Below are 14878 nucleotides of genomic sequence, written 5' to 3' on the forward strand. Positions count from 1 at the left end.
TGTTTTTAAATAAATTTGTTTTCCTTTAGGCCATTAATCTTTCAATTTTAATTTCTTCTTTTGCTTCTTTGACAACTGAAATTTAATGGTGTATTGGGACAATTTGTGTTTTTGCAGAATGGTTTCTGAAGTATTGCCAAAATGCTGGCTGTTTTTGAAAATCCAGGTGATCTCTGTAAGTTATTGAACAAGATCCAAGTGTTGTATACATAGTTCAGTCTATTTATATTATAGTACTCTTTTCCACTGTGGCCACCTACACCTTGATTTTATAATATGAAATGTTACTGGACTATTAAAATATAGAAGAGTATGAGACTATAACCCACATCTAGCAACCCACCACCTAGTTTTATCAAATGTTACCGTTTTGTCATACTTCTGATCCTTTAAAAATAAATAAGTCGACTTCTGCTTTCAGCTCAGAAATGTAGAGGGCTGCAAACATGTACCTCCCACGCTTCCAAGAAAAAATCTGGGCAGACTGGAAATTAACAGAGAAAGGAGTTTGCAGAGTGAACAGCCATTGCAAAATCTGGAGGGAGATAGGTTCCTTCTGAGACACAAGACAGGATCTGAGCATTTGCTTACAGGGGCAGAAGTCACCAGATGCCATAGAAGTAGGTAGGAAGATGACGCTAGAAAATGTGATAAATTGCTGGGGGGTGAGCGTGGGCTGGCTTGAGAGTATGAAGCTCCTGGGGCAGCAGTTGGGGGGTGGGAGTGTACCCCTTTGTAGGTTTTTCCTCCAGGAACCCCACCTGGCTTTCATAAGGAGGACTGGTGAGAAAGCTCATGATACTAACTCAGGAACTGCTAAGAAATCCACTTAGACCCTATCCCTTGAGGAGCAAAAGGCTTACTTTACCTGGCAAGGACATGGCGTGAGGGCTCTGGTGAAATGTCACTGCAGCTGGGTGAAGGCAACTCACCTACCCCCATCCTACCACGCCATCTCACTTAAAAGATAGTCTGCAGAGAGCGGGGCCTCAAGCAGGAGGTAGACCGAGAACACCAGTGGTAACTGCTGCAGCTGGGGGGTGGCGGGTAGGGGACGACGCACAACAACTGTAGACCTGGAGGGGAGGCAGAAACACCTGTGAAGGCTATTGTCCCCAAGACATAGGCCTATTGCACACTCTTGAGACTGAGGCTTAGAAAATTCGAGAATTAACCCCACCAACCCCTACCTAAAGCATGCCAACAGCCTCTGGGAGAAACAATGATAAATTGTAGCAGAGAGACAGGCTTGTTTTGGGGAACAGTACAAAGGGAAAGCCCAGAGGGGACAAAAAGAATCACTAGAGGAATTTGAAGTTTCTTATATCCATAGGAACAATAAGCCTGTGCTGAAGGTGCATTTGCCTTGGTAGCTACTACCCTATAGAAAATATCCAACTTTCAACCAAGGATTACAAGGCATGCCAAAAGGCAAGTAAAAGCAGTCGGAGGACACAAAACAGTCATTGGGACTAGCTGCAAATATACACACACATATTACCTAGCTCTGTCCACTGTACTTTTAGGTAGCAGGTGCCATTTTAGGTGCCATTTTTGGAATGGGATTAATAAGGTCTGAAATCTGAGAGAGCTAAACCTGTAACAGAAGACAGAGAATCATAACCATAGATGAGTGAAAAGATAATTATAGACAGTGAAACCTGCAACGGAGAAATACAGTAGGGGAAAAGCATAGAGTGGCTGGTAGGGTGTGTAGGCTGTTTGAGCTGGAGTCATCAGCTAAACATCAATCAGAGGAGGTGATGTTAGAGCTAACGTGTGAATGATGAAGAGGGTCCTACCATTATTAAGAGCCATCCAAGTAGAAAACAGCGAGTGCAAAGGTCCTGAGGCATGAACAAGGTTGGATCCCCTCAGTATAATATTAGTGCTTTGGAAGGTACAAGTGCTAGGTGCACGTTGCTGATGACAGCAACCTTGCCACTGTGTCTTTGTCATGGCTAACAGAGAGGAAGTGGTGGGTGAGTTTTCTCCTGCTTACATAATTTTCTTTCTTTAAATACATGGAGGAATTACCCCTCTCTCCTCCCATTTTGGTAGGCAAGGAGAATCTATTATACCTAATTTGTGACCACTTCAGGACCTGGCAGGAGATAAAAAGACGTGAATTTGCAATTATGAGAAGATTCTTCATTCATCCAGCAAAATAGCATTGCCCCTCTCTCTCTGATTGTAAAGAATGTACATTAACTCAACTACTACTCTGTGCTTTTATTTCTGTATTTCAGATGGGAAAACTGAAACCCAAAGAGGTTACCTGACTTAATGGAGATTGCAAATCTATTATAGGTCAATCCTTGTATTTGAATGCTGGCAGCCTGACTTCTCATGACTGCTCTGTGAGAATTAACTGGAAGGCCTTGGTAACAAAGAAGATGGGAAACAAGACCTCCACATAGATCTTAGGAAGAAAACTGGAAACTGAATGTAGTTGTTAAATTTTTATGGTAACTCAGCTTATGTTAAAGCATTAGCTGGTGAAACTGCCTAGGGAAATGGATTTAATAAATACACGTTGAGTGATGTAGCACTTGTTCATTTGTCATGAGGTGAAAATGGGTAGTTTAAATAGTTGCAACATCCCAATTCCCTTTGCTGTCTTCCTACTATGAATGTTACTATATAATATGATTGCTGTGATAGCAATGTTGTCTGGCACTTCCCTACTCAGAACATTCTGGAAATCAGTTTTTGTGATCTCAGTAACTGTTAAGTAATTGGTACTGGTCTACTGTTTAGTAGACTGTATTTTGAACCCACTCAAATGTTTTTCATTCTTTTTTTTTATATAGTTTTAATGCTTATGGTTTAAGAAGAAATGAGGCTGGGTGCAGTGGTTTATGCCTGTAATCCCAGTGACTTGGGAGACTGAGGCAGGAGGATTGTGAGTTCAAAGTCAGCCTCAGCAAAAGTAAGGCGCTAAGCAACTCAGTGAGACCTTGTCTCAAAATAAAAAATAAAAAGGGCTGGGGATGTGGCTCAGTGGTTTAGTGCCCTTGAGTTCAATCCCTGGCACTAAGAAAAAAAAAAAAAAAGAAAGAAAGAAGAAATGAGGCATAATATAAATAACCATATTAAGGATATCATTGGAGAGGGAGACTATTCCATTGGATGGAAAGGATGATTATAGGCCAGGGTGTAGCTCACATGCTTAGCATGTGTGAGGCCCTGACTTTGATCCCCAGCACCATCAAAAAGTAAGAAAAAAATTTCCAAATACCTTTGTTGATACACCAAAAGCCTGAAGAAGATACAATCTGGGTGGAGTGTTCTCTAACCAGCAGTAATAATTGAGTACCATTGTGTGCAGAGTTCTGTTATCTGTACCACTCATGAGATTATATACTAGGCAAGAAAAACAGTGAACCTTTATATAGTGCTCCCCGTGGCCAGAGAAGTTAAGTAACTTGCTCAGAGGAACACAGATTGTCAATGCCAGAACTGGATTTGAGCCTGTGGGTGGTTTAACTCCACAGTCTGTGCTCTCTCACCCCTAATTGTACTATGGTACAGCATTGTCTGGGTGGCCTCCGCTATGTTAAAAAAAACAAACCAAACCAGATGGTAATTAATTAGCAGGAGGGGGGCCAAATCTGCCAGGTTCTGAGACCCTGCTGGGAATCTTGGCTGGGCTGATAGGATTCTGTGAGTTTTTCTTTTTTTTTTTCAATATGCAGCCACGTCTCAATTGAAACCATGACTTCCTGTGGAATACCTTATGATGTTATTTGAAGAAGGCAAATAAGCATATGAATTTTTAAAAAGTTTCTTTGAGTATATTGATTTTTACAAATGGATGCAATTAGTAGTTCTCATTAGTTCCAAGAAGTATTTATCCTGGCATGCCTTGGTTCCACGTAAAGCTCCTTAATACTAAAAAAAATGTGCAGGTTCTGCTGCTTTGACTCTCTAGGACTTGAATGTGACTGATGACTTGAAACATGCGCAGGAATCCAAGGGTCGATGCTGCCAGCACGAATGGAAAAATGTATTGCTTTAATTTAAAAAACAGGCCATGTCTACTTTTTGACTCCCTTTACATTTATCCTGACAAGTCATATTTTCTGGGAGGGCGGGGAACTAGGGAGCAGGATGGCGCTTTTTTTCATGGATAAGATCCAGGGTGCTGGGAGTGGAGCTCAGTGGTAGAGCCCCTGCCTAGCATGTTTGAGGCCCTGGGTTCCATCCCCAGCACCTGGAACAAAGAAACAAATCAGAAGTTATAAAAAAAAAAACCCTCAGAAAACATTTCACAGTGTGCCTTTTGATGGTACCCTCCCAATTGTGAAGTAGAAACAAAGAACCTAGATTCCGAAGCCAGATGGTGGTTGTGGACCTTGCTTCCCAAACTGTAATGTGGCCCCTCCTCAGGATGCAGATTGGGATGGAGTGGAGGGAGGGCTGGGCTGGCAGTGGCTGAGTACAGGGAAGCTGCCTGCCATTCTAAGAAGCTCCTAGCGGGTGCTACTTTTAGTAGCAAGGATCTCTGATGTTCCAAATCCCACCCTCCACCTCAGGCTATGTGGAGCACTGGAATCTCCAGGAGGGGTTTAAACAATTCCCAGGGCCACACCAGATCCATTGAATTAGAGACTCTGGGGGTGAGTCTCTTAGGTGTTTGGGAAAAAATTAAAAGCAACTGAAGTGATTTAGAGATCAAGCTGCCTGCTTTGTTTATTGGTGGAGTAATGGCAGCTTTAGCGAACTTCCCAGTAGAAATCAGATTAAGATGTTTAAAAACAAACTTTCTGACATTTTAGGAGCTTCTTTTTTGACCTAAACTCTCTGAGAAACCTCACCAGCCACCCCTCCTTGGAGGGGAATTGTGGAGCTTTTGTGATTGTGTCCAAACTAGCTTAAATCAGGGAGCGTGGAGAAAAAGTACTTAATGGTTAGCTTGCTGGCCTGCCTAGCATTAGATAATGTCTGAGAAGGCTCACGGAGCACGTCCAGAGAAGCTGGGGCCCGAATATGGAAAAGTCATGATTATGAGGTAGGAGTTGGAATGATGCTTGCGAGGAAAGTGTCATTTCAGCTCTTTCTTTGCTCCCACGTTTGGGGTTTCATTCTAGTGGTGTGTGGAGGGTCGGGACAACTGGAAAGGAGGCCCTGGGGCTGCATCTGTTGTGGTGAAGCTAGGTTCCCTGTGGGGTAGTCCCTTTCACAGTAGACTTTTTCTTTTTTGATCGCAGAGACTCCCCTGCAATTGGCTCTTTAGGATTTCCTAAACCTCACTGTTACTCTTTTCCTGAGGTCTAGACACCAGGTGGGGCCTGATCTTTCCAGGTTTGGCATCTCCCTCCAGCTATGGTGACCTTCTTCTAAACCAAGTGTTTCCCATGATTGCATCTGTGCCTTTCCTTACTCTAGCTCCTTACATTGTGTAAGGATGAAAAAAAACATACTGAGGGAAAATGTTGGCTACTCCTTCTCCCTCTCTGAGACATGGCGAGAGCTACGTTGTACTTTGTTCCTAGGAATTTCCGTCCCTGGGAGGGTCCAAGCTGAGAAGCAGAAGCTGTAAGTGTGAGCAGCATGAGGAGTCTCTGCTAGGGTCCAGTTTACACATTATGGAATCTGGGAGAATGCAGTGTCCCCTGCTGATCCTGCAGTCGCTGTAGGGCAGCAAGAACAAGGACATCTGGAACATACCTCTGGCTCTTACACCTCCCACCTCCATGACACAAATGATGCACAGGAAAAATGGATGCCTTCCCTGAAAGAGAAAGATCAGAGAGGTCCAGTGGGCATGTCTGGAGCATCTACTATGTCTCAGTGCTCTTTTAGGTCTTGGGGCGGGGGGACCCTGGAGGAGGGACAGCTGGAAACATACTTTTTGAATCTGATATTATCCACATATTTTGTGGATCTGGTATGGTAAGGGTGCATAAAGGGAGGGGACCTAAGAGTCTAGGGCAGGTGAGAAGAAATTTAATCCAGTAAAGAGGATGGAATGCAAGAGCTACTACTGAGTGCATTGTGAGCAGAGGCTTGGAGGGGCAGGAGAAATTTGATGCACATCTGGAAATCAGCCTTGCCAGGGAGTAAAATGGGAAGTGGGGCAAAGCCCAGCCAGGATGTTAGAGATCTTGCAACTGCTCCCAAGGAACTGGAACTCTAGGGATAATGGACAACTACTGGAAGAAGTATTTAAGTGTGTGTGTGTGTGGGGGGGTGTAACATAAGATGGTCATGGAGGAAAAGTTCCTCCAACATGTGACCTCTCCTGAATGAGCATCTGTATCCATACTGCTTTTTTTTTTTTTTTTTTTTTTGGCGGGACAGGGAGGCACCAGGGATTGAACCTAGGGGTACTTAAACACCAAGCCACATCTCCAGCCCCCCACTTTTTTAAAATTTTGAGACAGGGTCTTGATAAGTTACTTAGGGCCTCAGTAAGTTGCTGAGGGTGACTTTGAGTTTGGGATCCTCCTGCTCAGCCTCCCGAGCTGCTGGGATTATAGGCATGTGCCACCATGTCCAGATTCCCCACAGGTTTTTAAAAAAATTCTTTTGGTAGTTGTAGATGGACAGAATGCCTTTGTTTTATTATTTTTTTTTAATTTTTATGTGGTGCTAAGGATCAAACCAAGTGCCTCATGCATGCTAGGCAAGACCTTTGCCACTGAGCTGCAGCACCAGCCCCCTGCCCACAGCTTTTTAAAAGTTGTTTCATGAGATCTACCATAAAATTCACCCAAAGTGTCCCATTCACTGGTTCTTAGTATACTCATAAAGTTGTGTAACCATCATGAGACTCTAATTCTCAAACATTTCCATCACCCTCAAAAGGTACCTTGTACCCATTTGTAGCCACTACCATGCCTAGCCCTAAGCAACCACTCTTCTTTGTAATTTCTCCTTTTTCTTTAACATCAAGAGGAATGTTTTCCATGAGTCTGTTATTTACTTTAAGGAGTCTCTTTGCCAAATCACAGACTTTTCCTCTTGACTCCCCAGCTATTGCTGAGCCCATCCCTGTCAGCATACTTTAGACAGCACATAACAGAAACCTGTCTGGGATGGTCTTAAACACAGGTTTGTTTTCTCACATAATTGGGAGGCTAGAGGTAGGGTAGTGAGATGAGCCGTTCAGTGTGACATCAGAAACCCCCTTTCTTGTCCCTTCTCTTTCACAGCGACCTTCTGGTAGTAACTTCACCCAAGGACTGTCTTCCCTTGGTTGTCAGATGGTTGTGGGATGACAGCCATTGGCAGTAGGACCCTTTTGTTCTTGTTCACAGCTTGTCTGGAGGAGCAGTCCTTTCCTACAGGCTAATTGGTTGAATTTACTTCCTGTTGTCCACCTAAAACCGGTTATTAGCTTAGAATTCGTTAGGCTGCCCTCCTGGAGCTGGGAATGGGCTCCACTAAGGAATGGTGAGCACCTGTAACCAATAGTAGGTTCTGCTAGGGAAGAAGGAAGGGAGCTGGCTTTGCTGGGTAGGCAGCCCACAGTGTTCACCGAAGGTTATTGGATCGTGTGAATCTCATTTCCCTTTATTTGGGGGCCTTTTATGTCAAACACAAGCAAGGGGATCCTCTGGCTTTGAACTTATTACCTATGGGCAGGTAGACCCCAGTCCCAGTTCATCCTGGCTGGGTAGTAGTGGGCGTGATCAGTGATCTCAGCAGTGTTAAGAGTAAAAACAGTTTTTTTTTTGAGAGAGAGAGAGAGAGAGAGAGAGAGAGAGAATTTTTTAATATTTATTTTTCAGTTTTCGGTGGACACACATCTTTTATTTGTATGTGGTGCTGAGAATCAAACCCAGCACTGCGCGCATGCCAGGCAAGCACCCTACCGCTTGAGCCACATCCCCAGCCCCCCAAAACAGTTGTATATGAGCATTTTTAAAGCCAACTCAATATAAATTTCACCAATTCAGGAATTTCTCATAATGGTCAGATGCTACGCTGAAGTTTATCTTTGGACAGTTTAATAGTGTGGGTCTTTTGGGGGTGGTGTTATCATTGACACATGTAGGAAATAAAGTCACATTAGAAAAACTTATTTGCTTTAGGATAGAAATATTTGAATGAAATACATTAATAGTAAATAGTAGAAAATCACTGGTGTCTAGTTATTAAGTTATTTCCTGAGGAATCTCTCTTTGGGAAAAAAAATTCTGCTTTGAATATGTCAGTATTCCAGTTATGATCTGATCTTGAAATTAACAAATTTGACTTTCTTTCAAGTGTAGTTCACGCTTCATAGAGCCAAATAGACATTCTGCCAGTTATTAGGGCTTTATTAAATTCTGCTTTACATGTAATAAAAAAATCAAGGTAGTCCTCTGTTGCAAAGTAATTTATTTGCTCATGAGCTATATTTCAGAGTCTATTTCAGGGCGAGGTTTGTCCACATGTAAGTAATGAGCGTTTGCTGCTGCAGCTCTTAATGGTGAGAACGGATGTTGAAGAAAGCAAACACCATATGCCCTTTGTTTCCCGTGCCTGTCTCCTTCTGGAGGCCTGGGTGGAGTGTCTCAGCTGTCTCAAATAATCTCCATTTTGCTGTTACTGCAGACTCTGCGGTTCTCCAACTCTCTTCTCTCTGATGTTAATTATAACTTCTTCCTAATTAAGTGGCTCTTCCTCCTTTTTGGTCAGAAAGGTTCTACTCTCTCAAGTGCCAGAGATTGGATTAATTTTGAAAAATGAGTTTCACTTGATTTGTGACAGGCACAAGGGCAAAGGATTAAAAAAAAAAAACCCACCAGTGTGAATGTGTAGTGGGAGGGGCAGGCGGGTTGGGTACGGGACAGGATGCTTAGAATAATTCTGCTGCCAAGTGAATCAGAGAGGCTTGCAGTTCTCGGAGAGCGCAGAACTCACTTCTGCCCAGAGTTCAGACAGTGAGCCAGAAATCACCATTTCGTACTCCACAGCATGGAGGTTTCAGCAGCCAAAGCCCTGAGTGCCGCAGACTTGTCTGAGAGTGTAAGTAGGCCATACATCTGTTTTGATTATTGTTATGTCTACATCTTTTGTACCCTGTTGCCTGACTCCCTTATAGGCCAGGAGGGAGATGTGATGGGGAATTTGGTCCTAGTTCAGTTCTTCCAAGATGCTGACTGACATCATTTTACACTTGAACCCAGGTCTTAGTTTTCTTGCTTGTGGCAAAAGGGAATTTCTTTTCCCAAGCCACCCTCTGGCTTCCTTGGTTGAGTCCCTTTTGGTAGGGGCACTTCTCAAGAGTTTGAGCAGTCCGTCATCTGGTTTGTTCTCTTCCTTTCTCTTGCTGCTATCTGCAGCCAGATGAGTTTTCTCCCAGGGACATTGCACACAGACAGCTCGATCCAGCCAAACTTTTGGCAGGTGACCATTTCGGCAGCCAGGGATCCCTATCGGGGTTGGGAGCAGGTAACAATTCTGAGGCAGCTGGTGGATTTGAGAGTCTGGGGTGAAGCCAGGTGTGGAAGCCAACTTTCCTGTGATGGGAAGAAATAAAGGGGGAGGAGGTAAGACTGAGGTGGGAGACTGGATAGAGAGTCAGCTTGGGGTCTGTCAAGAGCCCTGTATTGTTGCTAGATGCCAATCAAGGTATCAGGTCAGGCACAAATCCCTACTCAGCTAGTTGTATAGCCTTGGACCACTAACAAAAATCCCTCCAAGTCTTCTTTTTCTATCTGAAAATCTCCATCACAGCCTTGCCTAAGCTGCTAGATACTTGAAAACGAATGTGAAAGCACCTGGCACTCAAGTGCCTGACTTGTCTCTACTCTTCCTTCCCTGGTTCACTGTCCTGGAACCTCAACAGTGTGTTGGGTTCCGTGAGAAGCCACCCAGGGTATTTGATCCAGCTTGTTTCATGATGGCCTCTGAGGGTGCCAAGTTCTCTTGGTTTGTATCAGATTTGATCTTGGGGTCTGCCAGTTGGCCTTGCTTAAGCACATAGCCCGAGGTTCTTCTTTTAGTTATGCCAGATGATACTCCCACAAAATTTGAAAAGGGAGGAAAAGTTATGAGCAGGTCATGCTTATTTCTGACAGATATATTTGAGTTAAAGATGCTGAGGCCTGGGGCCCTGAATCAGGGCTCTTGAGGGAGAGTGATAATTCAGAAGAGCCATTTCCCATTCAGCATTGAGTTTCCGAGTTATGAACACCCATATTCAACTTCTGAGAGGGAGAAAAAAGGCAAAGATAAACATTGATGCAAACTGCTCAGCAGCTGATCTGGTTTCTGATTCAGAAGTAACATGCAGGGCGCCGTCACATCAGGTCATTTCAGTTACCCCATTTTTGAATTCAGGCAAATGCCAGATACATGGATCAAATCCCAGTTGCCTTTCCACTGGTGTGTGTGTGTGCGTGTGTGCGTGTGCACACACGCACACACACACACACGGCACTTTCTGGAACCTGCCTTGTTAATTAACTTTACTGTGTGCCTTATATTCGCTAACTGTCAGTTAATTGCTAATAATAGTATTCCCTTGCCAGTCACAAGTTCTCCCATCCCTTTCCCCCACTGAATTCCTTGTATTCCATCTCATATTTAAGCTAAAGTTGTTTGCCTTTAGCTGCCATGCCTCCTCAATACTTGTGTATCAGAGAGCTCCGCCAGTGCTATTTTTCATCTTTGATTTTGGAGAAATCCTATCACCTGGACACTTGGTTTGTGTATAATAATTTAAGAGTTCCTTTTATCTTCTCCAGCAGCAAAGCAGTGTATCACAGCGAGCCAACCCTCAGCAGTTCTCTGTTGCTCTTTGTTGAAATTCAAGTCCTTTCCCACAGTCGGCTGGGCTGGTATGGTTTGGCTTCTGCCTGCCTTTTCAGCCTCATCAGCGTCACCTTCCTCCTTGGACATTACCTACCACCAAAGCGACTTCCTGCCCTCCCCAGCCCTCACTCTGTCCCCTCCTGCCTTTGGGCCAGGCACTGGTACTTCTTTCTGCCAGGAATGCCCTTTTCCTTGGTGCTTGCTGTGGCTGGTTCTTTCTTTTCTGTCAAGTGTTATTCTGAGAAGCCCCCCTGGGTCATCTTATCTAAAGGGACTTCCTCCATGTTATGTTTCCTTTTTCCCTTCTCATCACATCACCATACTCATTTCTAACTGAATACTCCTATCACAGCCTATAAATATTTTGTTGACTCATGGATTGACTCATCATCTCCCCCACTAGAAATGCCACTCTGGAAGGGCAGGGGCCTTGTCTGTTACTCTCACTGTATCCCCAACCCCTCACTCAGTTCTAGATGCACAGTAGATGCTCAACAAATATTTGTTGATAATCCTTTCTTTCTAGTCAGTCTCTCCTCATTCCTAGTCTGCATCTATCACTGCTTGGACACTTTGGGAGCACTCCAGACCCCAGGACTCTGTTTCCCTGTCTTGGCAAGTTGCTGGCTGCTATCCAGTTACCCTCGAACTGTTTTAAGCATCATTTTTTTTTTTGTTCTCAAAATGAAAACCACCTGTCTGCAAAGCGATTTGTGTAAAACAAACGCTCTATTTCTTTACTGAGGCCTTCTTCCCCTTCTGCCTTTCTTCACCTCCTTGCCAAGAATAATGGGAAAAACCCTATTATCTTGGAAAGTGGTTTTCCCTGTGGTTGGAATCCAAAGTTGGATGATTTATCACCAAGCGTGCTGGGACGAAGCTTTCCCCTGCCCTGTTGGCTGCTCTCAAATGTTAGTGGTTTGTTCTCCCTGGGACTTCAACCAAGTCATGTGATGGGGGCTCAGCCTTGGCAGTGTCTTTCTCTGTATATTTGCTTGAATTTTTCCTTTCCTCTGGTAAAGAACCTAGCCCAGGGCACCATATAAAGGGGGGCAGGGCTGGAGACATTGTCTCAACAGTGCTTTGTGGTGGACAGTTCACAACTTCACTGAGACCTTATGCCAATTCTGGGGAGTAGATAATGTTACTCCCACTTTAGAGATGAATAGAGGCTTATGAAGATTGGGTGACTTGCTCCCAGGTACATACATAGTTTTTTTTTTTTTTTGGTACTGGGACTTGAACTCAGGGACACTTGACCACTGAGCCACATCCCTAGCTCTGTTTTATATTTTTTATTTACAAACAGGGTCTCACTGAGTTGCTCAGCACCTTACTTTTGCTGAGGTTGGCGTTAAATGCCCTATCCTTCTGCCTCAGCCTCCCGAGCTGCTGGGATTACAGGCGTGCCTGGCTAGGTACATAGTTTTTTTTTTTTTTTTTTTTTTTTTTGCTACCAGGCATTGAACCCAGGGGCATGCAACCATTGAGCCACATACCCAGAATTTTGTAATTTTTATTTTGAGACATGGTATTGCTAAGTTGCTTAGGGCCTCACTAAGTTGCTGAGGCTGGTTTTGAACTCATGCTCCTCCTGCTTCAGCCCCCACCCAGCAACTAGGATTACAGGTATGCACCACCACACTGGGCGGTCTGTAGGTTGTTATCAGTCAGGGTTAGAACCCACGTCTCTATAGCGTTCAAATCAAATTTTTGTTGATGTACTGAGTTTTTCTTAGGCAAAGTTTCCTGAGGTTGCCTTCTGTGTATGTAATACCCTTTTGTATTCTCCATTCCATTAAAAAAAAAAAAAAAAAAAACCTTGTCAGGACCTTCTAAAATGATTATGTGGTCTGCTGACTAGTCACCTCCCAGTTTGAAAACAGTTTGTAAAACACTACCATAGGTAATGTGTAAATTATGCTTATTTTATCTAGGCTTAAATGGATTAATCAACTTTAAAGTTTTTTTATGGCACTAGAACATGAATACATAAAATGCACATAATAGTACAGCTTGTTGAAGTTTCACACATTGAGCATGTCTGTGTAGCCAGAACCAGATCAAAACACACATCACTGCTTTCAACTTCTTGAATAAAGACAGAGGTATGGAGAATAGAACTGGAGAGTCCCTGAATTTGTTCTGAATTATGCATATACAATTTACTTGACATACCCTCTCTTTGTGGAGATTCATATTTTGTTTCTAGTGACGGGGCTTGGCTAGAATTTTAGCTCTCAAAACTACAGAAGAAATGGCATATATCTTCGTTAATGGTCATCAGAAATTAGTACAGCTGGGTGCAGTGGTACACACCTGTAATCCCAGCTACTGGCGAGGCTAGGTAGGAGGATCACAAGTTTGAGGCCAGCCCAGACAACTTTGTGAGACCCTGTCTCAAAAACAAACACAACAACAACAACAAAAACTAGGGATGTAGCTCTTGAGGTGGAGTACCTCAGGTTCAATCCTCAGCTACCACCTCCCCGAAAAAAAAAGAGAGTCACACCCTCCCCCGGGAAAAAAAAAAAAGAGAAAGAAAAAAAGAAATTGACACAAAAGGAGGGTCGACTGAGGATGTGCCTGATTTTGCTGAGGCTGGCTTTGAACCCACGATCCTTCTGTTTCAGCTTCCCAAGCTGTTGGGATTACAATCATATGCCACTGAGCCTGGCTCAAGGCTGGCTTTGAACTCGCGATCCTCTTGTCTTAGCCTGTCTTAGCCCCTCTCAACTGTGGGGCCTTGCTCTCTCCTCCTTGGTAAAATTTGAGTAAGGAGGAGAGGGCAAGGCTCCACAGTTGAATGTGGAAATATCTGAGTGTGAGAATTTATGGTCCTAGTAATTGAGATCAACTTTACTGTGGGCCTAAAGGGGGGAGTTGGGGAGAAGGAAGAAAGGATTTGTGATTAGAGTCCTAAGTCCCTAGAGGTTAATGAACATCTGTATAAAATAAGAAACTCCCATCTCTCCTGATAAGTATTGACTTTTAAAGAAAATTGTCTCAGTATACTAAATTAAACTGCTTATTTCTTGGTAAAGGTATACATGCATCTCAATATAAATGCAAGCCAGATTAACTTTGCTTTCATAACGTAGGGTTCTATAAGGGGATCTTGGTGGACACATGTACATAATTCATTTTAATACAATGCATGTAGAAATAAAAGCTAATACTATAATGTGTTTTTAAAGCTTGACTGCTAAGTTATAAACTTTTATTAATTGGTGCCCTCTGTGAGAGTTATTATGCATAGCTAACTTTTAGTCTAGCCGAAATAGCCTTCCTGAATCAGGGACTTTGGGATAATAATAAATCCTGTGTGTTTTTGATCTTTGACAAAGATCCATTGAAACTGTGAAAACTTTGTTGGTTAGATAAGCTCTAATTCATTGTTCATTTTTGTAAAGGGGACTTTTAACTGTTACATGTTCAGTATGACTTTCCTAGGTGGGTGTTCTTGACTTCTAATGCTGGCTTGAAAGTTTGTGTTTAATTCTGAACAAGTCATGACTATGTTAGATTTAAGAAAAGTCTTGAAATAGCCAGGTGTGGTGGTATTCTCCTGTAATCCCATTGGAAGTCTGAAGCAGGAGGATCGCCAAGTTTGAGGCCAGCCTCATCAACTTAGCGAGACATTGTTTCAAAATTAAAAATATAAAGGGCTAGGGATGTATCTCAGTGATAAAGTGCTTCTGGGTTCCGTCATTTGTAAACCACCCCCTTCTGTCTTAGAAATGGAACACACACTCTGAAACAAGAGGAGGAACACTGCTGTGGATAGGGAGTGGGTGTATGTGACTTACTGTTATTTTATCTGCACCCAGAGTTGTGCCTGGGCACTAAGGATTTGCTGAATGAATGGGAGTGAGGTGGGAGAAAGAGCTATAATCATAGCTGGCATTTAATAAGATTGTACGGTGTGCTTTGCCTGTTTCATCTGATTTAGTCATCACAAACAAGCCTGTGGGGTAGATGCTGTTATTATCCTTTTCATTAGGGTGACTTTATGTCCTCTGTCTGGGGACAGTTCTGGTGTATACCTGTTGTTTTAGCATTAACATTGGCAGTGCCTCCTTTTATTCTCAAATGTCCTGTTTCAGGTATGTTCTAGCTTGGATAA

General features: G+C 43.3%; 1 protein-coding gene across 8 annotated transcripts in view; it reads left to right on the plus strand.

The window, feature by feature from the left end:
• Sh3kbp1 (SH3 domain containing kinase binding protein 1) overlaps window positions 1-14878 on the plus strand; it is a 331424-nt gene that overhangs the window by 72496 nt on the left and 244050 nt on the right. Inside the window, exon 1 of one of the 8 annotated variants that reach the window (XM_058573074.1) lies at window positions 8810-8961. The exons of the other annotated variants lie outside the window; for them this stretch is intronic. Coding sequence (XP_058429057.1) covers window positions 8911-8961 — 51 coding nt within the window. The 5' untranslated portion in view covers window positions 8810-8910. Of the gene's footprint in view, window positions 1-8809; window positions 8962-14878 lie in introns of those variants that run through there. 8 annotated transcript variants of the gene reach the window in all.

Source organism: Marmota monax, unplaced genomic scaffold (assembly GCF_021218885.2).
Source record: "Marmota monax isolate L192 unplaced genomic scaffold, Marmota_monax_Labrador192_F-V1.1 WCK01_AAM20220418_F8-fsc00203, whole genome shotgun sequence".
Classification (NCBI taxonomy): Eukaryota; Metazoa; Chordata; class Mammalia; order Rodentia; family Sciuridae; genus Marmota; species Marmota monax.